At 36.8% G+C, this 25,663-nt stretch overlaps 2 protein-coding genes across 3 annotated transcripts; both read left to right on the forward strand.

Moving 5' to 3' along the window:
- The first annotated feature begins 8,448 nt into the window (after window positions 1-8,448).
- zranb2 (zinc finger, RAN-binding domain containing 2) lies at window positions 8,449-15,278 on the forward strand. 2 transcript variants are annotated; one of them, XM_051897982.1, is made up of 10 exons: window positions 8,451-8,715; window positions 9,271-9,323; window positions 9,972-10,080; window positions 11,775-11,857; window positions 11,990-12,066; window positions 12,217-12,360; window positions 12,623-12,780; window positions 13,318-13,383; window positions 13,949-14,101; window positions 14,311-15,278. In XM_051897982.1, the coding sequence occupies exons 1-10, from the start codon at window positions 8,660-8,662 to the stop codon at window positions 14,363-14,365; spliced, it is 954 nt and encodes a 317-aa protein (XP_051753942.1). In that variant the 5' UTR covers window positions 8,451-8,659; the 3' UTR covers window positions 14,366-15,278. The 2 variants fall into 2 exon arrangements, with proteins under 2 accessions (XP_051753941.1, XP_051753942.1); XM_051897981.1 differs by having other exon boundaries at window positions 8,449-8,715; window positions 13,949-15,278.
- A 621-nt stretch (window positions 15,279-15,899) lies between these two features.
- ptger3 (prostaglandin E receptor 3 (subtype EP3)) lies at window positions 15,900-24,441 on the forward strand. The gene is made up of 2 exons (XM_051897978.1): window positions 15,900-17,159; window positions 18,658-24,441. Exons 1-2 carry the CDS (start codon window positions 16,305-16,307, stop codon window positions 19,012-19,014), a joined length of 1,212 nt encoding a protein of 403 aa, XP_051753938.1. The 5' UTR covers window positions 15,900-16,304; the 3' UTR covers window positions 19,015-24,441.
- Window positions 24,442-25,663: the final 1,222 nt, after the last annotated feature.

Genomic DNA, 25,663 nt, shown 5'->3' on the forward strand with positions numbered 1-25,663 from the left:
GGCTGCATTTGTCAGTGTCATTTCAGAAAAGTAACCATTACATTCTACAGTAAGAAAGATATTAGACACAGCAATTGATTGTAAAGTGTTGCTTATACAACTAATGCTTTAGTAGTGTAGCTTAGTTATTTCATTTCCAATTATACATGACTATTTTTAAAACTGGCCTGACAAATTACTTGTTTATAAGACCACTGGGACTGTGGGATTTTTGTGTGCGGTTCCAAATTCTTTGCAGACTTATTCATTAATCATTCTGCGTGAAAACTTGATTCACCATTCAACCAGTTTAACCATTCAAGATTTGCTGGTGATGGTGAATAGTGCTCGAAGTGGGCCTCTATATTTACCTTTAGCGTACTGCCAGTTTTCCTTGCATACCGGCACTTCCGACATGTTGCACGTACATGCTCGCCACGCCCTTGCTTCTTCAGGGACGCGTTTTGAACCGAACATCGGGAATACCGGCACTTTTATTTTTCCACTTCAAGCACTGCTGGTGAACATCTTGCCCATGTTGATCCACCAGCTAAACCAGCACTAAACCAGTGTGGTCCACTCTGGCCTAAGCTGGTCTTGTCAGCAGGGTATATCTGTATTGGTTTAATGCAGCGTCAGTGAATACATACAGTAATGGCATTGATGCTGTTAACCATGCAGAAGGCATTGTGTATGTGTCATGTGTCCTCCACGTCCAGGAGCTACAGTGAATGTGTCGAGGGCAGAAGATCTCTTAACAACAGCTGTATGAGATGACAAGGAACAGAACACTGATGGCTCTATCATGAGCCAGCTGTCCCTCAAAATCTTCCAGCATCAATCACACTGTCACTGATGTGCTGTTATAAATCCTCCGACACAGCGTCTTAAGGGGTCAACACGCTCAACTGCACCAGTGGTGCTTTATCCTGCTTAGTAAGACTAACGTAATGTTTCACTGTTTAACAGTCTACAAAATTGATGATGTTATCGCTAAGAAGCAATTGGGTATCGCTCTTAGGGAATATTAATTAGATATATGAAGATATTTACCAAAAGTTTAAAAAGTGTTTTTATTCCGTGATCTTCTTCAAAGCAATTACCCGACACTATCCAAGTATGATACTGATAAGCATCGAGGTTGTTGAATGTATTAACTCCATGGGTGTCTTGCATTCAAAGCAGGAGTGAAGGATTTATTCTACCATCACAGAGGAATCAATTTGCTGCCAGATTCATCCATTACATTAATATGTTAAAGTGGTCATTTGGTCTTCAGTAGCAATAGCATACAAGGAGGAGACTGGCAGACTGACGCCAGTGCTGGATAACCAGACCGTAGTCTGCTTCCATGCCCCATCCACAGGGTAAAAGCTGCTGGATACGGGGGAAGGTGGCTAAACTGGCTCCAATTTAACGCCTCATTATGCAAATTGATCATCTCAATTGACCATCACTCTGATAATGGCAGGGCCAGACTGCATGGGAGTTGAGATTTTCCTCCAGAAAACATCAGTTAAATGTCCTGAGAGCTAAAAATAAGATTTGGATGTGAATTGAAGGAGACACTCTAGATGGTTTTCAATGGGGCATGACTATGCAGAGTGGCAATGAAGCTAAGAGTTACCTCAGCGACCTGATGGTCAGACACCCTGAAATGTCAACTGTAATTTGGTTTTAAAGGACAGCTGTGGCAGAAACTCTGACAACACGTCTCAGCACTGAGTTAGATTTGACGTTGGCACTCTTAAAACGGTGTTTGGTGTTAACCTGTTGCTGTAAATTAAGTTGATGTGCAAATAACGTGCAATTGCGATTATTTGCATGCCATTGCAAGCACCATGTGGATGAGCTGGCTCTGTCAGGGCTTAATTGCATTGATTGGCCTGGCCAGCTCTTCCTAATCTAGGATTATTATGATACATTAACAGCTGTGACTTGTTGTTTACAAGGCATTTATCAAGTGTTGTCAGTATAATGGGACAAATTCCCACCTATCACGTTTATCACTGACTGAATCAGCCCTGTCGGATCCAGATGACGAACCAATCTGGGGAAAAGGTTTAAATGGGAGCCTTCAGATGATGCTACTTCACCCTAAAACGATCCATTTTAAATTAGGGAAACAATCCAATTGTTTTTCCTATTTGTTTGAAGAGAGACAAGATTTTATGTATGGCTTACACAATTGATGAGGGCGCATGCACTGAACTGACTGTTCAATATATAATGTGCAGTACAGAATGTAATTCAGGTTAATGTGCTCACTGAACCTTTCATGCCATAATGGGTTATGGGTTTGTACTTGAAGGGTTCAGGAAAGACGCATAATGTTCTAATGTTCTTCATGTAAAATTATAGTAAATTCATTGGAGATGACTATACTGTTGCTAAATAACATTAGCTTCTGAGTGTCAGTGTAATATATCAATGAATCATTTAACTGAACACTCATTAAAGCAGAACCGAGGATTTGACAAACATATGTTGCACTAGACAGAGAAAGAGAAGAGAGCGATGGATGAAGAGAGAAGGAGAGAAGGAGGTTGCGATGTGTCAATGTGTTTTCCCCTAGTTGTCTGTGTGAGGATGCTTCATATTCCACCGTATCGATTTCCGCTTCTTTTTGAAGTGGTTCCCGAAAGTGAATCATTCCAATTACACAAGAACTTGTGTGACAGCTCTGACAGAAACATTTGAATTATGACTGCAGTCGATCCATTGGCCTTGTTTGGGAACGAGGGGTTTGGATATTGCATTTTGCTCAGTCTCGCCGGCACGAGGGCACATGTTGTCATAGGAGATTGCCTTTCAATCTGTAAAACGCTTTATCTGTGCAACACTAGATCTGATTGTAGAACAATAGCTTTATACAGGTGGGAGCATTCTCTTCACATTATATTTTTCTAGCCACCAAATGGGGATGGATTTTACAGGGGAGGTGTCGTAAAAAAAAATGGACACACCATCAAAAAATATTTTAATGAAAATGTGTTGTAGTTTTATACATTGTGAAATGTGATGTGATTGACTGTGTGGTTACCTGGATGATCCAAGACTGTTTTTATGTTTTGTGATGGTTGTTCATGAGTCCCTTGTTTGTCCTAAGCAGTTAAACTGGCCAATATTCTTTAAAAAAATCCTCCAGGTCCCAAAAATTCTTCAGTGTTCCAGCATCTTTTGTGTATTTGAACCATTTCTAGCAGTGACTGTATGATTTTGAGATCCATCTTTTCACATGGAGGACAACTGAGGGACTCAAACACAACTATTAAAAAAGGTTCAAAGGGGGGTGAAAACCTTTTGAATTTGAAGATCAAGGTAAATTGTACTTAATTTGTCATCTGGCAAACATTTAAGTGTCTTCTGTTGCTTCCGAAGGGCAGTACTAAATGAAAAAAAATGATATTTAAACAAAATAAGAAAAATTTGGACATCTTTATCCTGTTCAAAAGTTTTCACCCCTGACTCTTAATGCATCGTGTTTCCTTCTGGAGCATCAGTGAATGTTTGAACCTTTTTTAATAGTTGTCTTTGAGTCCCTCAGTTGTCCTCAGTGTGAAAAGATAGATCTCAAAATCATTCAGTCACTGCTGGAAAGGGTTCAAATATGCTAGAAATCTGAAGAATTTTTGGAACCTGGAGGATTTTTCTGAAGAATATTGGGCAGTTTAACTGCTCAGGACAAACAAGGGACTCATGAACAACCATCACAAAACAAAAAACAGTCGTAGATAATCCAGGTAACCACACACAGTATTAAGAATCAAGAGTTCACAAACTTTTGAGTGGGTCGTTTTTATAAATTCAGCTATTTTTTTGTCTTGTGGACCATATGTAAACATTTTTTATGTAAAATATCTTATTCAGGACAGTACTAAATAAAAATAACATGCATATTGTATGATCCCTCTTATTTTGTTAAAATTATTCACATTTTCACAGATTCTGCAAGGGGTTCACAAACTTTCAAGCAGCACTGTGTGTATGTATATATATATATATATATATATATATAGTCAATCACATCTCTCTCTCTCTCTCTCTCTCTCTCTATATATATATATACAGTTGTGGTCAGAATTATTGGCACCCTTGGTAAATATGATCAAAGATGGCTGTAAAAATAAATCTGCATTGTTTATCCTTTTGATCTTTCATTCAAATAATTAGCAAAAATCTAACTTTTCATTGAAGTAAAAGGATTGAAAGTGGGGGGAATTATGAAATAAATGTTTTTTTCCAAAACACATTACCCAAAATTATTGGCACCCCTTGAATTTATTATGAGTAAAATATCTCTGAAGTATATTCCCATTCATTTTTTAGCACACCAGGGTGACTAGGAACATGAAATTGTCCAGCCATGACTTCCTGTCACAGGAGTACAAATATGAGGAAACACAAAGGTCAAATTCCCTTAATCATCCATCACAATGAGTAAAACCAAGTTCTATGGTTAGTGTTAGTAAAGGTCTATAATTCTGATGTGCAGCAAAAGATTGTTGAGCTTCACAAAATAAAAAGTGACTGTAAGAAAATTACGGAGCCCCGCACATGACATGAAAGAAAAAAAATTAAATTGTGCGCACGATTTACTAATTCATTCCCTCGTTTTACTAAATTGTGCGCACGATTTACTATTTCGTTCCCTCGATTTATAAATCATGCGCATGAGGGAACGAAATAGTAAATCGTGCGCACGTTTTAGTAAATCGAGAGAATTAATTAATAAATCGTGCGCACGATTTAGCCTACTATTTTTTTCCTGCATGTCATGTCCGGGGCTCCGCAGAAAATAGCTAAATCATTGAAAATTCCCATTTCCACCATCAGGGCAATAATTAAGAAGTTCCAATCAATTAAATATGTTACAAATTTGCCTAGAAGAGGATGCATACCTATATTGTCTTAATGCATGGTGAAGAGGAGAGTTTGAGTGGCCAAAGTAAATGAAAAAAAACTTGACATTGTTTTAAATTTCAAAAGTTATAGTTTTAGAACAACATAAGGGTGAGTAAATTATCACAACAGTTGAATTTTTTAGGTGAACTATTTCTTTGTTTCCTCATCATGTCCTGTTTTTGGATATGATATCTTAAAGGATTAGTTCACCTTAAAATGAAAATTACCCCAAGATTTACTCACCCTCAAGCCATTCTAGGTGTATATGACTTTCTTCTTTCTGATGAACACAATCGTTATATATTAATAAATATCCTGACGCATCCAAGCTTTATAATGGCAGTGAACGGGACCAACGAGTATGAAGCTGAAGAAAGTGCATCCAACCATCATAAACGCACTCCACATGGCTCCAGGGGGTTGTGATGCGTTTGTGTAAGAAAAATATCCATATTTAACAAGTAAAATATCTAGCTTCCGCCAGACCACCTTCCGTATCCGTATTTACTTTATAACTTTTTAATATGGAAATTTTTCTTACACAAACGCATCACTTTGCTTTAGAAAGCCTTTATTAAGGTGTGGAGTACGTTTATAATATAGTGGACTCCAATGTGGAGTACGTTTATAATGGAAGGATGCACTTTCTTTAGCTTCATACTCGTTGGTCCTGTTCACTGCCATTATAAAGCTTGGATGCTTCAAGATATTTATTAATATAACTCCGATTGTGTTCATCAGAAAGAAGAAAGTCATATACACCTAGGATGGCTTGAGGGTGAGTAAATCTTGGGGTAATTTTCATTTTAAAGTGAACTAATCCTTTAAGAAATGGTATCTCACCTTCTATCTTTTTTACTTCACCTTCACTAGATGATTTACTGTTATGACATGAGACATGCAATTTTCTCACCTCACAAGCATTACGTTAAAGCAGGATGCCTTATGTTATATGATGTCACATTAAGTTACACTGTACATAACATTATTATCCGTTCAGCTGTCGAGCATGAGGTCACCTCTGAGAAGAGAAATGAAGACATGATAGCACTCGTCTAGATGAGAATATTTATCCAGTGTCACTGTCCTCCCTCCGACTTATTCAACGTACAAAAATCCATTGCAATGGGGCCCCACTGCGGATGACCTTCTGAATGAGAAGTGCTCCCATGCATTGACAATGAATATGCATTAGAGAGATTACAATGAGGTGACAAGGCAGGAGCTCTCATCCAAATACCAGCACAGCTGGCAGCCAGCTTTCCTGAGCTACTCCTCACCTCTTACATAAGAGCACAGCAAGCTGACAGCACCTCACCATCTACTCATGCAAACCAAAAGATCTCTGTTGCTGTTCTCATCTGTCTCGTCTTTGATTCGACAAGAGCAGCTGCAAGTACAACTTCCTTGCACAAGGAAGGAAATCACTGTATCAGTGCATTTGGGAATACAAGCTTCCGTTATTAACTCATTATGATGATGTTAAACCAAAGTGTCAAAGTAACACAACTCTCTTCCTATCAGGAAAAGCTTCCACCATCTGTCAGACCCGGAACTCCCAGGTGGCTTCATATAGGGATTCAAACCTCTGTTGGTTGCCCTTCACTGTCAAAAAAGCACCTGAGTGGAACATCCCAAGGATGACCAAGCACTAGACTGGACGGTGACATTTGCAAGCCCAAAAACTCATTTGCACCCATGATCGATTATGGCTGTTAGTTGTATCATTGATTGCGAGGTGAGAGGAGGCATGATGATGCCGAAAAGCGTTGCAGGTCTATTTTGAGCTTTTAAATAGTAAAAATAAATAAATAAATAAGTAAAAATCCACTCACAGAAGAGTGTGTTCTTTCTTATGATTCTACTGATAAAGAAATGCATTATTCATAATCCAAGTTCTTGTTTTCATTTCAATGAGCTCCTGCTGAAATGTGTATTTGTATTTTCTATGCACTCATACTAACATGGTAGAAGGGAAGGCTAATCTTAATATATTTACATATCCTTTCTTGGCTGAAACTGTTTTATCAGCCAATTTGATACAAGGGTGCGAGCTAAAAAGTGTAAATGCTAAATAAAATCTGTCATTAAGTCTTTGTCATTTACATCAGTTTCGCGTTGATTCATTTCAAATTTAAATGTAACATTCATCAAAAAACTGTCCATCCAAAAATGTGTTTGTGTAAATGGCCATGGCAAAATGTGGGCATCAGATATTTTTAAACACCTCTACTTGAAAAACAATGTGGGCACTCTGACTCATAAGCAATGCACCAGCTGTGCGAGAGACCTCTGAAACAGCGTGAGTTTGGCAGAGAATGGAGGACAGGCTTAGCTTGGTGAGCACCAGCAAGGATGGGTCCTATCTAAGTCCCTGCAGGACTGAGAACTCGCAGTGGGAGGAATGTCTCAACTCCATCTGGCCCAGCAATGTGTGTGCCTTCATGCCGAACCGAACCAAGGTCTGCAAAATGTTGGCATAACGTGTGGGGCATTGCTTGCATTTGAAAGGAAAGATTCAGAGATATGTCACCATATGTCTGTGGATATCTGCATGTTCCTCGCATATGGCAATGGCATGTAGGTCTGTGATTTTTACTCTTTTCTGTGATGCATGTGTAAATGTTAACATGGGAACAAGCCTGTAGTGAGTACAGACATAGTTGCTGCCAAATGTGCTAATTCTCCAGGCTGTTGTGTGGTGAACACAATCTGCCATCTAGTGGACACATTTAAACCACAAGTGCGAAAGTAAAAACATAATGAAGGAAGGATTAAATAATGTCCAAATTTATGCCGTTAAGCATGTTTTGGAAAGATGTAACAGTTTCATATAGATACCTGTGAATTTTGTGGACTGGGAAAATAAAAGTTTTTTGCATTTGTTTTATTATTGTATTTACTCAAGATCATTTTGGAAGCATTTAGAAACCTATATTACAAAACTGTTTGTATGATATAAATTTGTGTATTTTTTTTTATTTCCAGAATGACATTTAGGAAAGTAGTAAAAGAACAATACAACATGCAATTATGTATTAGGAAAATAACAAGTGGTCTTAACTTTGTCTGACAGCTAATGGTGTCAATAATGTTTTTGTGGCATTGAATAAAAGAATAATGCCTAAATAACTAATCGCTTATTTATTTATGTTTTTAGTTTGTTTTTATAGTATTATGTCGTCGTTCTAATTATCAGTCTTGTTTACTGAATAGTAATATTGCACTTGAGCAAAATATTTTGTCTAGTTTGTTATTATATTTTTATTCTAATTCTATTATTATTTATGAGGCTCTCTACAAAAATAAATGGCTCATAATTAAATATGATTAGAATGTGTAGGGTCTATTTTTGGCATCTGTTTGATGCGTCTCACATAGGCTAGTTTAGACAAATGAATTTCTTTTAGAAATAGATCTAATTAGACTTCAGTGCTCGTATGTAATGCTAATAGAGGTCGTGCTGCTGCTGCACGTCAAGTTTGTGGCTGTGGCTCAAAACCTAGCGAGTCGCCTACGAAGGCAGCATCACACTATCGTGTCCAGAAAATGCCCAGGGAGGCAGCCAATTAGATTTTGATACGCAACCCATGGTTGTCTTTCGGCGTAGCAAACGTATTTCCTGCATACGCTCTTTCACACTCTGAAAAGTGTTGTTTTTTGCGTACGTTTAATGTTGAAACTCGTTAGTGTTGGTGTATTAAACGCATATTAATATTCATAAGGTGTTCTTCATTTCTCTGGTGGATTGTGGCGGGCAGCTGAGAGGACGAACATGTCGGGAAAGAGTTTTCGTGTTAGCGACGGGGACTGGATCTGTCCCGATAAAAAGTAAGACTTGATCTATAGTGATGTATTAAAAAGCCTAATAATGAATGTATGAATATATTTGCAGTTCTTTAAAGCCAAAACTTGTGGAAAATCAATGTTGGGTGAGAGAAGCCCACATGCTACTGTTAGCATAGCATTTGTTAGCTTCAGCGTGCGTCTGTAGTGTGTGAATGGGGCCTGTAAACGCCATTAAAAGCGTCATTTCCCAAATTTAAATGTTAAACTCATTTCTTATCTCTAAAACACTGCCAATCAAATACTTTTGAGAGTTGCACACTCATACTTCTTCGGTTAAACATATAGCTAGTCAGCACAACAGATGTTTGCGCGAGTCTGCTAACTGCCATTATATCGCCTACATTAGAAATTGCAGTGCCCTTGGGCTATTTTTGTGAAATGTTTATTTAAAAAAAATCAATTTAACTGTGTGCACCACTGAAGCGTCTCGCTATTGTTTGAAAGTGTCTGAGGTGGCCTGTTCATTGTGTGTATGAATGTTAAATGATGTTTATAATGTCTTCAGACCTAACCAGTTTTATCTTTGTAATATCTAAGGTGTGGAAATGTCAACTTTGCTAGAAGAACGAGCTGTAACAGATGTGGCAGGGGTAAGTGAGTTATACTTCCGTGTATAGTCATTATGTTTTGTATATTAGATGTGTCACAAGGAGTATCAATACACTGTGTTTAAAGGCTTACAGTTCTTTCTTAAAGGCTTAGTTCACTCAAAAATTCAAATTCGGTCATGAATTACTCACCCTTATGTTGTTCCAAATCCATAAGACTTCTGTTCATATTTGCAACACAAATGAAGTTATTTTTAATGAAATCTGAGAGATTTCAGTTCCTCCATTTAAAGTCTATTCATCCTAAACTTTGACGGTTCAAAAAATTCATAAAGAGATTGTAAAAGTAATCCAAAATCAATGTTTATGTGTGAATAAAAGTCTTAATAAAATCTCTTTGTAATCATGTCTCTTCAGAAGACTTGGATTAAATTGCTTACTTCATATTAATTTATTGATCTCCTTATAAACATTATGAACTGTCAAAGTTTTGGGTGAGTAGACTTTCAATGGAGGGACATAAATCTTTGATTTCATTAAAAGTATCTTAATTGGTGTTTCAGAAATGAATGAAAGTCTGGTTTTGGAATGACATGAGATTGAGTAATTGATAACAGATTTGTCATTTTTGGGAGAACTATCCATTTAATATGATTAGTCCACACTAATTAGTGAATACTCTTTAAACAGAAAAGACAACTGAAGCAAAGATGATGAAAGCAGGGGGAACAGAGATTGGAAAGACCCTCGCTGAGAAGAGCAGAGGTCTCTTCAGTGCAAACGACTGGCAGTGCAAAACGTGGGTATTGCTGTAAATGTCTTAAATACACTTCCAATGTGCATTTTAGATGTGACGTTAAAGAAACCATTCCTTCTGACTCCTTCATATTTTACTTCTCATTTGAACCCCACACTGTTAATCTACTTAATGGAGCAGAATAAATGTGCAGTGTAGTGATATCTTGCCACGAAGAACAATGAAGGAATGCGGTCAGTTCACTTGAAAATGTTGAGGTAAAAAATAACTGAACTGTCACTTTTGTGTCCCTCAGAAAAGCTTTTTGTTGTAATCCTGCTCCAGTTTTATGTTGCCTTCAAGTGCACCTTGGAAACTTGTACCTCTGAGTCGAGCATCATGTATTCAATTTGGAAACATAGAAAAAGCCTAAACAAAAGAATTATATTGTGAAATAAACCCAAATAACTGCAATGGAGTTCAAAATATAATTATTAATTTTAAAATGTTATCACATCTAAATGTTTTGTTAGATAAAGCAAACCGAAAGTTGAGTGATTAACTTTATGCCATTTGCTACAGACTTGCATTCAGCTCACTGATCTCTATATGTATAGAATATAGATGTATTATATTCTATGTTATAGATCAGTGTTTCTGCCATTTTTCAAATCGACACGTCCCTTCCAACATCACAACTCAGCAACTTGTGTATGATCTAGAATTCCAAGTTTCCCACTTGTAAATTTGACTTCTTTGTCAATCATGTGCTCGGAACACGTAATTATGATATATCCGACTCCACAAAAGTCACAAAGACCCTGTTTACACCTGGTATTAAGATGCATTTTGGTAAATCAGATCACAAGTGGACGACGCTAAGTACAGGTGTTAACAGGGGTTTAAAACATTTTGAGCTTGTCCACTTTTGACCACTTCCAGAGGTAGTGTAAACGCTCATGTGGTTGAATGTGTTCGAACAGCCACAAAAGACTGCCTACTGACATAACACGTAAACATTATGGGAAGTGCGCTAGCCAGATGGGGTTTAAACTTTGTTGGCTGAAGACCCAAGTTTGGTTTGAAGACAAAAAACATACCAAGCACAATGTTCTCTCACCATTCCTGATTTCTAACACGCACTCGCAGCGTTCTGCGTGGTCTTGCGGCTATCAGAGCAGAAACTAAAGCAGCTGCTCTCGTATGTTTTTCCGTTTTCTCTGGTCATGTTCATGTGTAAATTTCGTGGGCTTATTTCATTTATTAGATCCCATAGACCCTCCCTTTGAAGAAATCAGGTCAAAAGTGGTTGAAGTGGACAAAAGAGACACGAGGTTTAAACGGGAATATGTTTCCCTCATCTACTTGTGATCCGATCGACCAAAACGCATCTTAAAACCAGGTGTAAACAGGGCCAAAGTCCTCAGTATTACTTAAAAATCACAGGCAGGTGTGTATGATTTGACATGGAGCTAAACTCTGCATGACAGTGGCCCTCCAGGACCAGAAATCGCAGGCTTACATTCACAAATCCAACCCATATTGGACTATAAGCTATTTGAGACAAGAATAGATTTTTTTTTTCCCCTGTATTTTCTTCATAATGCACCCCTTTTCTTTTTTATTTCTGAAAGGACATCTAGGTCTTGTAAATAACCAAAGGGCCGTCTTCTGATTGTCTTGCTTATGGGTTTGCAACCCTTGTAATTCACCAAAGTTATTAATTTCTGAACTTGTTCTTGTTTCTTTAAATCTAGGTGTGGCAATGTAAACTGGGCCAGAAGATCAGAGTGCAACATGTGTAACACTCCTAAATATGCCAAACTGGAGGAAAGGACAGGTATGCTTTGTCTGTTCAAAATAGAATGCTAGTGTTTTTTTGTTTTTGTTTGTTTTTTGTTTTTTTGCATATTGATGGCAACATTTTGCCATAATTTTGGTTTATGCCATATGCTTGATGCATGTCTAACAGGATACGGTGGAGGATTCAACGAGAGAGAGAATTTAGTCTACAATGAGCGAGAGGAATCTGATGGCGAGTACGATGAGGTCAGTGGAGATTTTTATTTTTCATTCTAACAGTTCTTGTTATTAATAAAGAATAGATTTGTCATTTGTATAGCACAATGCACAATATATGTCATTTACTAAATGATAAATAAACTTGAATTTTAATCATTTTGTTGGCCTTCTGGACAGTTTGGGCGTATAAAAAAGAAGTATCGTGGGAAAAGTAAGAAGGACATTGAAAAGAAAGAGGAACCAAAAAAAGAAGAGAAAAATGATGGCGAAGACGATGAGGATGACGACGAAGATGGAGATCTTTCAAAATACAAACTTGATGTAAGATTTTTTTTCTGTACATCTGTGTTAGTGGTCCTATAATTTGTTGATTTTTTTTTTTTTTTTTTTTTTTTTTACTAATTTTATTAGATATTGATCACACTGTCAATTTAATTACTTGTAAAATGACTGCAGTCATAAAGATAGTATTTGGGGAAAAAAATTGTAAAGGGGTGCAGTGTGAACAAATCCTTGGAGCTTTAGCAGATTTATGAACCCACTGTCATAGTTTTTGATGTGCTTCTGATTTTTATCCTATTAGGATGACGATGATGATGATGATGATGAAGAAGAAGATGAAGATGATGCAGATTTGTCCAAGTACGATTTGGATGCTAGTGATGAGAAGAAAGGGAGTCCCTCGGTCTCCTCACGCTCATCTTCTCGCTCTTCCAGTTCAAGTTCCCGGTCTAGGTCCAGGTAAAAGGGTACAGGTCAAGGGTAACTCCAGGCAAATGTCAGTATCAGCTCAAATCTTTATTCAAATCGTATCGTGTTAATCTGTTTTAATGTTTAATTTCTTTTTCTTTCCCTTTTTGTTTTCTTTTAGTATTTTTAAAGATATATTTTGTCTTTTTCAACTGCATTTTTGATTCTGACATGATAGCATAAAACTTGTTCTTTGACGAAAGCAATCATGTAAATTTAGTGCTCTGCAATTTATAAGTAATTCATGCCATTAACACTACTTGAAAAGGGTTTAAAGCCTTAGAAATTGTTTTGGCAATATTAAATGAAACAAGATGTCTTTATGCACAAAAAGACCTTTTATGCAACACTCAATGATGATTAAGTAATTATTTTTCTGAAAAATGTCAAAGCTGATCTTTCTTTTTAACACTTGTCATTTGATAAAGATTCTGTTCTTGGGTTTTTATCTGTTCTAGGGTCTTTAACTTTCTCAGAAAAATTGGAAATTAGTGGTGTGTTTTTTTTGTTGATGCCGGTGTTTTGCAGATCCCGGTCCAGGAGCTCATCCAGTTCCCGATCGCGATCTCGCTCTCGCTCCAGGTCCAAATCCAGGTGAATGAGGTCACATGCACTCTCCAGGAGAGAGAGTGTGTGTGAACAGCCAGTGGCTGTAGTGAACTTTTTGTCCTTCTGAGTCCAAACAGAATTCAACTTTTGATCACCTTTCAAAAAATAATAATAATAATAAGATGAGAGTGCTGTCAGATGGAGCTTTATTTCTTTAGGAATGTTTGAACAGGATTTTTTTTACTTTTTTGCTCTCTGCATAGGTGTCAAGATCTTTCTTGTGCTTTTTTAAGATGTGCTTGTTTGGAGCTGTTGATTATTCAGTGTCACAGGTCTCAATTTATCTGATAACACTGTGACATCTGACAGGCAATTAGAGCTTCAAGTTGTTCTGAAACTCTTGACGGGTTCAGCTTTGTTCTTTTGAAAAGTTCAGCTGGTCAGACCTGCAGCTTTGGTCTTTAAGAAGTTGTAGTATTTACTGTAGTTTTTAGAGGGCTGTGGATGGATGTTTTCCTACCATTACAGTCCCTTTGGTAGTGTTATTATAGTAATATGTGTAGCGATATTTGTTGACTTCATGTGAATGCTTATTTATCCCCTTTGAAAGATCCAGCTCCAGATCAGGAAAGGGCTCTGCTTCCTCAAAGAAGAGGTCTCGCTCGCCTTCATCATCGCCTGAGGGAGGCCAGAAGAGGAGTCGTTCCAGGTCCTCCTCTGCGGGCCGCAAAAAAAGACGCGCACGATCGCACTCGTCTGAAAGGTTTGGTGTAACACATGGTGTCCTGGATACCAGGCGTCCTTCTGCATTATACACAGGGCTCAGTGCTAATACAGTGCATAATTGAAACAATGTGACACAAATGTGCTTTTCTCTGTACAAAACTTTATTCTTTGTTTTGATATCAAGAACCAAATCTCTTAATCAGTCATTGTCTTTCTCCTTGTCTCTTTCTTTCTATCTCTCTTTAGGCGCAGAGGCTCATCCGGATCATCCCACTCTGGCTCAAGCTCAAAACAGAAATGATTAACAAAAGAAACAAATCTTTCTAAAACTGCATGTTGTTTTTTTCCAACTCCAGTTTTTTTGTGCTATTGCAACAACCCAACTGTTTGAATTCACATTGATTTCCATGAAAAAAAACTTGCGCACATGTTCACTTAACTACTTCTCAAAAGTTTTATTTTCTTCTTCTTCTTTTTTTAACATCTAGCCAAATCTTTCAACAGTATAACTCAAGGTGTAAAGTCTATAGTGTAAGTGGGTTTACAGAGAAACAACTTTAAGTCTGTGACTGTATAAATGGCACATATCTCCTAGACATCAATTTATGTGAATTATATTGCAGAAATAGTTTTATCCATCCATTGTCAGACATTACTGCAGTCCAAAAAAAGTTTAATAACAAAGCATTTGTTGATTTAAAAGAAAAAAAAAATACTCATCAGATGCTGGTTTTATAGTTCTTTTGTGATGTGAAACACAAGAAATGTTGATGGCTTAAACATTATTTAACCACATCAGTAATGCCAGCATCTGAAAGTTAAAAAGAGATTTTCCTCTGAGGCGTAACATTGCCTTATCTAATTGTGTGCGTTAAAGGTAAGTATGGTTTTTTTTATACTTGTAGAGTTTTGTTTTCTTCTGGTAAGACCGATGAAATGTGGAAGAAAAAAATTGTCCTTTTTGTCTTTTTTTTTTATTTTTTTATCCATCACTTGTGGAATTAAGAAACGTTTTAAGTGGACAAACTCAAATTACTGATCACGTAAATTCCTGATTGTTTTTTTTTTTGTTTTTTTTCTGTGGTAAAATCAAATTTGGAACATGTAATCTGAAATATTCAGCCCCTTCTGACGTATGAAATATGAAAATGTTTACTGTTCATTAACATGACTTGACAGTGTAATCAACATGAATAAACACTTGTTAATCTGAACCTTTTGTTGGCACTGTTTTTGTCTTTCCATGTTTATTGTATTGGCAGATGTTGTGATGAGAAATTTTCTCTTCCTAATAGGCCCATTTCTGCCTCACTTTACTGCCTTTTATTTATTTAGTGAGACATTTTTAACTGGTCTACTGCAATCAACCTATAAAGGGTGATGTTTAAAATATACTACGCTGCTACTTGTGAATTTTAGTGGTGTTTTGTGAAATTACATATTCAAGATTTTTAATTTACGTCCTTGGCTTGTCTATTTTATAGAATATTTGTATTATGAGTCCGTATGAATTTTTGTTAACGAGCAAAAATACACCTTCACTGCGCTGACTGATAAGGATTTGCTGAGAATCGTTTCTCGTGCGCTAGGTGGCACTTGTTGCGTTCAAAACCGTCTGTGAGCTGGTGGTTCAAGGGGATCATCATCATCTAATAAAACATTTAATGGTGAATATTTCTCTTGTTTAGAGATTTGTCTATCATCAAAGTTATTTGTATTTTGTTATTAAAAGTTAAGCGATCGTTAAACCTACAATCTTGAGAAATTTCGAAAAGTTCACCTTCTACAACGATTGTCTTACATTTGGTCAGACGAGCCTTTTAAAAATTCCTTCGGTCAAACAGAAAGAATGAATGTGTTCCCTCAGCCTAGGTTGAAGGCAAAATTTCCTGTTCTTTTTTTATTGCTTATTTTTTGAGATACCCAAACTGAACAGCAGAAAAAAAAATCTTACCAAACGCGCATCCGGAACTGAGCAACACGTGTAGCCTATCTATATATATATATATTAAAAATATATATTTTTGATTTTATAAATATTCAATAAAAATATATTGCACTATTTTTTTATTGTCTTTCTCGGCATGTTTTACATTTCCATAAGGGTCCCGCCTCTGTGTTTATAGCGCGCGCTCGGACAGCAGAGCGCACAAAGTGAGAAAGAAGTGAGGTAGACTTCACTGAGGACTCAACCTGTTTTAAAGGGCTACTGTGGCCATGAACACGCTCCCTGAAAAAGGATGACATCCAAATGTCAGTCTGCAGATGTCTTGCCACAAAACCTGACTGCTGGAACCATGATGTGGGAGAAGAACGTCTCCAAATCTTCGCAGGACAGCACGGGCAACAACGCCAGCTGTGGCTCTGTGTCCGTCTTTTTCCCCATCACTATGATGATCACTGGAATGGTCGGAAACTCTCTTGCGATGTTGCTAGTTTCTAGTGCATATAGAAAAAAAGAAAACAAAAGGAAGAAATCCTTTTTGCTTTGCATCGGCTCGTTGGCGTTAACTGATCTTTTCGGCCAACTGCTTACAAGTCCGATTGTCATTTCGGTGTACAGAGCAGATCTGAAATGGAAACGCGTGGACCCATCGGGAACTCTCTGCGCCTTCTTCGGGGTGTGCATGACCATTTTTGGCTTGTGCCCTCTCTTTTTAGCCAGTGCCATGGCCATTGAGAGGGCATTGGCCATCACTGCTCCTCACTGGTACTCACATTACATGAAAACCAGCGTGACCAAGCAGGTCCTGGTCATCATTTGGTGTCTTGTTTTGATTTTTGCCTTATTGCCCATTGTTGGGGTTGGGAAGTACACTTTGCAGTGGCCAGGCACTTGGTGCTTCATAAGTACAGGTGACAAGGACGTGACGGGAAATACGTTTTTTGCCACGACCTTTGCGGCATTGGGGATATTTTCTTTACTGGTTACTTTGTTTTGTAATGTTATGACCATTCGTGCCTTGGTTACACGTTGCAAAACGAAGCCAAGCTCGACCCAGTCATCCAAGCAATGGGAAAGGTTAACAACAGAGACTGTTATTCAGTTGATGGGCATTATGTGTGTGCTGTTGACATGCTGGTCACCTCTACTGGTATGTATCATATCAGCTTTTGCCAGACACGCTTTCTGTAGATATCAGATGGAAGCATGCACAGTGTGTCATTCCTGCTCATACCTAATTGTGGCCAGCTACAGAAAGCCTCTATTTATATTGGACAAAACAGAATATATGAATTTCTATGTTAGGGTGAGCTCAGGCCAGCTGTTTTACTAGTACCGTACATGTTGGAGGGCTACTTGTTGCCAGTATGTTTTTGAGCATTCATTTGAAATTAGTTACTTTTTACCCTGTGATTCCTGTGACTTTAGGATCTATCCAAAAAGACTCTTGTCAAAGAGTTGCTGTTATGATTTGACATTCTGCAAAAATGTCGGTTTTTCCCAGTTACGTAATTTCATAAGCCCACACAGAATATGCAAATTCATATTTTGTAGAATGGAGTGAAGCTTTATGTTACGGCCGATAATGATAAATTGCAGATATTTAAATTCTATACAATTTTCCCTAAATAAATAACACCCCAAAAACTAAAATTAACCATTTTAAATGCTACAAGTTAGTTTAGGCATCACAATGATATTATATACAGTATTTTGACATCTTTACATTTAACAGTATTGAATTATAAGTGTTTTTAAATATTAACTTAAGTGAGCGCTGTATGACGTCAAAGGTAATATAAATGTAAAATTAGGGGAAATAGATTACTGCACAATTATTTTAGTCAATACAGCAATATATTAAAAATTCTATTATTATTTTAAAAATAACAAATATTCATAAAACAAGAGTACTGAACTTTTATTGTTAACTGAAAACATTATAAAATTAGACAAAATATTAAACAAACCTGCAGGGGTGTAAAACTTTGCGAATGAGATGCATTCAGAATTACGGAAATCTGCTGAGCAGTCTTTGGAAGTCTATAAGCACAAGCATAAGAATTTTTCTTAAAAGACTAGTTCACTTCAGAATTAAAATGTCCTGATAATTTACTCACCCCCATGTCATACAAGATGTTTATGTCTTTCTTTCTTCAGTCGAAAAGAAATTAAGGTTTTTGAGGAAAACATTCCACCTACGTCAAGTGTGACCTTTCCAACGTGATTGCGTAATGCGTGGTGCATCGCAGAGCTAGTTCAAGAGGAGCATTTGTGGTTAAAAAGTATATAAATTATTTTTTTAATAGATAATGACGATTGTTTCGCTAGATAAGATCCTTATTCCTAGGGTCGTGTAGAGCCCTTTGAAGCTGCATTGAAACTGCAATTTGGACCTTCAACCCGTTGGTAGCTGTTGAAGTCCACTATATGGAGAAAAAATCCTGGAATGTTTTCCTCTAAAACCGACTGAAGAAAGAAAGACATAAACATCTTGGATGACATGGGGGTGAGTAAATTGGAAATTTGAATTCTGAAATGAACTAATCCTTTAATTCTGAATGAAAAAAAATATGTAGAGTAAGTTAAGTCTTTTTTTATCATTCATATAATATGCCGATTTTGGTGTGTCTCCTTCCATTCTGCAGGTCCTTATGTTGAAGATGATCTCGACCCACACATCCTCCCATCAATGCAATTCTGCTGCTGTATCTCTCTCACCCCAGGACTTACAGATGGACTGTAATTTCTTTCTCACAGCCATACGTCTGGCCTCGCTCAACCAGATTCTAGACCCGTGGGTTTACCTGCTCCTGAGAGAGATTCTCCTGAGGAAGTTCTGCCAGGTGGCCAGCGCAGTATCCAGGTGCTCACTGGACGCGCAGAAGGAAACTCAGTGTCGTCTTGATGTCCTAAATAAAAAGGCCGTTCAGAATGATAATGTTCACAAAAAGTCCCTAAACGTGGAGAACAGTAACTTGAATGGTGGCCAAGCGGAACAGTGACTTGACAGTGGTACAAAAACTGAATAGGCATAAAATGACAAAGGGTATAATCACCCACGATCAGAAAAATAATGAGATTCAAACTTTCTATGGATTGTTGCATTGATGTAGGGTGATGTCAGCATTCTGCCACGCAAACGCATCACTTTTGTGTCACTGTCACAGTCAACACATTCAAAGGGATTTTGTTTAGAGTTACTCAGCAGCATTTGAAGTGAAACAAAATGGCAAGACCTTTAAGAGTTAGTTCACCCAAAAATGAAAATTCTGTCATTAATTACTCACCCTCATGTCGTTCCACACCCGTAAGACCTTCGTTCATCTTCAGAACACAAATTAAGATATTTTTGATGAAATCAGAGAGGTATCTGACTCCTCCATAGACAGCAACCACCGCTTTCAAGGTCCAGGGGCCTCATTTATAAAGCGTGCGTATGCACAGATTTGATCTTAGAGTGTGCGTACGCTTAAATCCACGCCAACGCTCATATTTATAAAAACGGTCTTTGACGTGGAAAAGTGCTTAAAGCCACGTCAGGGTCTGAGCAGAGGTACACACTTTTCATTGTCAGATTACTGCAGGTTTTTGGAAATCTAAGCTATTCTTGCAGCTCGCTAAGGATTTGGACGATGACTGTTGATCTTTTATATGTAAATTACATTATAATTTATAGATTTCACATCTGAAAGAGAGGCGTACGCTCGTTTTCTGTGTGTACATTTATTCTATGAATCACACGTAAGCACATCTGAGAAATGATCGTAAGATCAAATTTAGGACGGTTTCTGTGCAACATTTTATAAATGAGGCCCCAGAAAGGTACTAAAGACATTGTTAAAATAGTCCATATGACTGCAGTGGTTTAACCTTAATTTTATAAAGTGACAAGAATACTTTTTGTGTGCAAAAACAAAACAAAAATAACGACTTTATTCAACAATATCTTCTCTTTTTCATTCTCCTACGCTGTTTACGTCCAGCGCGTCCAGGTTCTACATCAGAACACAGGCTCAGTATTGGCTGACGCTGTTCATGTGAACAGCACAACGCATGCGTGTGATGCTTACGTAGGAGCCGGACAATGAGTCGGCGTTCTGACGTACAACTTGGAAGCGCTGAACTTGGACTATATTTACTGGTCTTACGGGTGTCGGACGACATGAGGGTGAGAAATTAATGACAGAATTTCATTTTTGGATGAAGTATCCCTTTAAAATGACATATGCAGGGTTCCCACTGACATGGAATAACTTGAAAATATCATGCAAGATAAGAAAAACTAGGTAAGAAGGTAAGAAATTATTTAGTGGTACATATACATTTATGTCCAGCTCCAAATTATTCCAAAAATATTTTGATTAAAAATGTAATGGTAACAAATTGTTCAAAAGATGTGGGAATCTTGCATATACAACAGCAATATTAGCAAATTAGATGATTAAACGACACAGAAAATCATAAACTGAAGTTTGCCAGCTCCCATGGAGACTGGTTATTTTAAACTACATTCAGTATTGGTACTATACAGAAAAATCCTTTTATTCACATACCAACTGCAAGAAAAAAAATTGAAGGACTATTTCTTGACATAATTTATGATCTGTTATGTAACATTTCAGAGCTGTTTAATTTGCAGTAAAGCACTGAATGGTCTCAAATACCTCCCACTTTGAATATTTTCACTCATTTTAAAGCCTCTCATAAAAACTCTAAACTTTTATTTCGTTTTATTGTGTGCATTTCTCAATGCCAAGCCTGCAGAGCTCTTTTTGATGCTGATAGCTATAACCGTGATTATGTTTAATTGAATTCCATGCTGGAGTTTTTCAGCTGGATTCCTGAGTGAAGTTAATGCAAAAGTGAATGGCTCTAATTCAATAGTATGTTGAGATGCTTCTGGCCTTGGAACAGCTCCTTTCAGAATGTTAATTTTAGTAGCCAGTTCTCATTTTTTGATGCACAAGTGCCTCAAAGTGCTGCATCTTTTATGCGCAATATTCTTGATAACATCAGTTGTGATAATAAACCAAAAAGCCTTTAAAATTCATATGGAAAGCAATTTCAGCATATTTTGTTGAGTCATTCATGGAAATTGTTGTTGTAAAGAGGCCATTAAAGCTTTGTTCTTTCCTTATTCTGCATCCTTTTAGTGGTACATTATGTAACATTTGAGGTAGGTTGACTTTGTGAGAAACATTTAATGAGCTGGCGCAGCTGTTTTATATTACTATTGGCTGCTAAGATAACATGCAGTCATTTTTGTGTGTTGAATTTTAATTTAACATACATAAATTATTGATAAGGATGATTAAAGCTGTTCTTCTAATTGGGCCCTTCAGTTGCACATATGTAGTCATGAATCTTACTGAGTGTGACTGAACATCATCTTAGCATATTATGTTTGCACTGTGCAGTTGGTTATTGTTTTAGAGAGGACATCAGTTCATCAGTTATGCTAAACAGCAGGTTATATTCCTGGCACTCTGCAAATACATTTGTGATGTTTTATACAATATTAGAAGTATAAGAATTAATATTTACGACTAGTAAGTTGTTAAAAGAATATATTGTCAAAACAAAAAAAAACTCTGTCCTTACAAAATATGTGTGCCTTTGTGCCTCAAATTCTTTGAAACCAGCTTAAATCCCCAGGACACTAAAAATTTTTGCTGTAATGATTTTACGCCTTTCCGATTAAAAGAAAATAAGCGAGGGAGGTGCCAAAGCACTATCTGGGAAAAAGGGAGAGGCAATAATGTATTTTCTTAGAGGTCAGAGCTCTATGAAATCAGTCAATGTGAAGAGGTGGCGTGACCAGTAAATACATTTGGAAGATTGCAAGAAATTGCTAGTATTCTCTATCCAATAAAAAGAGCTTTTGGCAAATCCAAATAACAACCTCAGAGAACATCAGAGAAAACACTGATTTCTGATTGCTCTGGAAATTTTATGGTATTTGCAAGATTCAATAGTTGTCAGTGGGAGCCGGAATACTTTTGTAAATGGATTTAACATTTGACATATGCTCTGAGGCAGTGATTACAGAGTAAAATTAATGAATCTGACATGGGACTTAATTAATAGTGAAATGAACGTGGCTCAGGATGCACTGTCAGACGCCTAGTCGTGATTAACTTGCCGTTGTGCACTTGAGTAGCTGCTGAATAGGGCAATGGAAAATAGTATGATTGTATAATATTTCACAGCTTAATTAGCTGGTGCATCATGAGTACAAAGCAGGTCTGTGATCAGCTCAAATGTGCATTGAGGTGATAAACAAGGTCTGACTTGTGACCATTCAAGTGCTTTCTGCATGTGAATGTAACTGTTTCCTTAGATTCTTGTCAAATCTAACATCAAAGCTGTTCAGAACATTGTATTTATGTTGCCAAATGCATAATATCGGAGTTTCTTTCCTATAGAAAGGTTTATTCATTTTATCACCCTATACAAACCCATTTCTTTCTGAAGAGCTTTTAAGGTTCAATAAAGCACCATAAAAGTAAAAAAAAAAAAAAAACATCTGTTCATCACAGAAAGCTAATGTATGTCTTCAGAAGAAATATATAATTAATGCAAAAATTGTATGGACTACTTTCATGATGCTTTCGAGTCCCTCTTCTTTGTTATTGATCCTTCTTTGTAGAGATGAGAAAAAATGCATCCGTTAATGTACCACATGAGAAAGTCATGTGAGTTTGGAATTGTTATTTTATTATCTAATCTAATGCAAAGACATTTACAGATTTTAAAGTGTGATTGAGTGTCAATAGTTCTTGGGGCCAGAACACAAGATGAACCATTGATTTATCTGTATTTATAATTCATTGTAAATGTGCAGGCAATAAGAGCTGCCAGGTTTGTTTGCATGTGAAGCCACCAGCAAATCATTTTGAATCATAACCCACCTGTGAATGTCCTAATGCCAGATGCCAAATCACGAATGCCACGAAGTGTGGCGAGTCTGCATTAAAAACAACAGGGTTTCATGAATGTATTACGAGTTTTACATTTATTTATGTTGTAAGACAATGACAGCTCTGGCTGTGAATGGAGTCCCAGAGCTGTACACGCTAAGCTTGTATCAACAGATGGTCGTGGTGCTGCTTGTGTGTTTTTGATAAGAAATGTTTGCATATGCTTACAACTGTTTGACATGTCTGCTAACTGCTCTGATGTGCTTGCCTTGTAATGGTGCCTCTAAAGCGTATCATTATTTGATTCTGTGCTGCCTGTGTTTCCATTCACCGGGATGGACTGTGTTTCATGCCATTATCATAATTTAATCGGGAAGGGGGTTGGGGTATACCAAAGTGCTTCTGTAATAGTAAGCACCCCCACCCACATTTTGCACAATAGCCAGAAGTGGTTTGAAATGGTTGAAATATTTTCCATCAATTGTGCTGCTGAGGAACTATTTGAAATGACTGTTTTGATCGAGAACTTGTTCAAACCATTGTATTCATAATACATCTAGTATATAACCAGTCGCTGATTCATTGTTGTTATTTGACTAAAAGGGAAATGGCTTTGACATTTTATAATTTATCTATATATTAACATTGAAAAACGCTGTCCCTATTGATATATGGAAAAATTACAAAATAAAATAAAAAATAAAGAACACAACATGAGTGGCATAACTCATCAGAATTGATATTTGTGTCTTATCTGGGGCTGTTCACAGAGAACGTGTTTTTGCATTAAAAAGCAAAATGCCGCACAATAGTATACAACTGTGTACATAGTGCTGATGAATGGGAAAGAAGGCAGGGTTTCAAGATGTGTTTGTAAAAGTTTTCAAAATGCCGCTCTCACGCATAAGACACTGAACAAGTGGTCTAAGAACCGGCCCTTATTCTCCTTGATTTGTTGCATTCATGACAGTTAATTTAAAAGGACCAAAACTGAACATTCTGTCATCATGTACTCACCCTCATGTCTTTCTTGACATTCATTGACATTCAGTTCTTTTGTTTCATGCAAGAAAGGAAGTCATATGGGTTTCAAAAGGCATGAGAAATTTCCTTTTTTTTTTTAGGTGGATATTGCTTTAAAATGACATTGCAAACTCTTTTATAAAGGTTTATGTGAAAGTTATGTTTATATTTAAATCTCTTGCTTGAAGTCTTTCTTGAAACTGGATTTGAAGTCCATTGGAGGAGTTTTAAAGGGGTCAAAAAACTCCTTGACATTTTGTTCCCAGAGGTTCACAATCAGACAAGACTTGTTGATCATGTGATGACCACTATTTATGTAACAACATCTTGCATGTGCTAACAATTTTTGTGTTGTGACTCAAAGAGTTCACACAGATATTTATGTACTATTTATGCTTTGTTCTTTCTGGGTTTTTTCTTTGTAACTGTTTACATTTGTGTTGAGAGCATTTTTCATTAATTACAGAATTGTTATCAGCATTGTTATCAGAAGTGTTGTCTTTTGTCTCAGTGTTAATGAGTTTGCCATTGCTTCTGTAATTAAAAAAAAAAAAAAAGACATGACAGTATCCCCTTTGGGCGTCTACCAATCAACTGCAATTATTTAATCAGTTCACTGCAATCTAATGAGATTAAAGGGGATAATTTTAGTAATTATCATTAATTTGTCCCTAAAAGCAATGTAGCTGAAATATTTGGAAATATTATAAAAATTCAAAACGTTGAATTCTTTTAAAAAATGTTCACATTATTTGTTGATTATTTTGTTATTTTAACTTAATGCAGAGAGATACATCTCTACATGTATCATAGGAACATTATATGATCCTTTTGAAAAGGGAACAAAAATAGTGACTGCATCACAAGATAACAGACCAAGAGGCTGTTCAATCCATTAGTGGCTATACTAAAGATCTGTTTCAATACTGCACAACTGGCTAATGTCCATAATGGCTATCTGGCAGTCTTGTTCTCTGCAGTTATACATGTGCCAAGATGTCTGGCAGGAATCAATAGCAAAGAAATTCTAAGATTCCTCAATATTCATATTAAAGTATTGAGAGTTGTAATCAGATTTTCAAATAAAACTCATACATTTTCATTATTGCACATTTCTTATTGCATTTTTGTTAATGTAAAGAAAGTATGAGATTAATATATTTTTCCAAAAAAAGTATATTTGTGATGGTGATTCTGATTGATCTCAGATGTTTCAGGATGCAAAGATGTAAAAATGTATTCATTATTCGTTCAGTGGGTGACTATAAAAAGGTTAACTTAAATGTTAAAGGGTTAGTTAACCCAAAAATGAAAACCCTGTCATTAATTACTCACCCTCATGCCGTTCCAAACCTGTAAGGCTTTCGTTCATTTTCGGAATATAAATGAAGATCTTTTTGATGAAATCTGAGAGATGTTTGTCTGTCCATTGACTGCCTACGCAAATGAAACTTTGAAGCTTCAAAAAGTTCATAAAGAGATTGTAAAACTAATCCATATGAATTGAGTGGTTTAGTCCAAATTTTCTGAAGAGACTCAATCTCTCTATGATCAAACATCTTCCGGAAGCTCAAACATGCTGCGTAACACATGAGACTGAACCTCAATGGTTCTTGCATGTCAAGCAAACATGCTTGAGCTGCTGTTTACCATGATGTGTGAGTTGATGAATCTTCATTTGTGTTCTGAAGATGAACAAAAGTCTTGC

Source organism: Ctenopharyngodon idella, chromosome 6, assembly GCF_019924925.1.
Source record: "Ctenopharyngodon idella isolate HZGC_01 chromosome 6, HZGC01, whole genome shotgun sequence".
Classification (NCBI taxonomy): domain Eukaryota; kingdom Metazoa; phylum Chordata; class Actinopteri; order Cypriniformes; family Xenocyprididae; genus Ctenopharyngodon; species Ctenopharyngodon idella.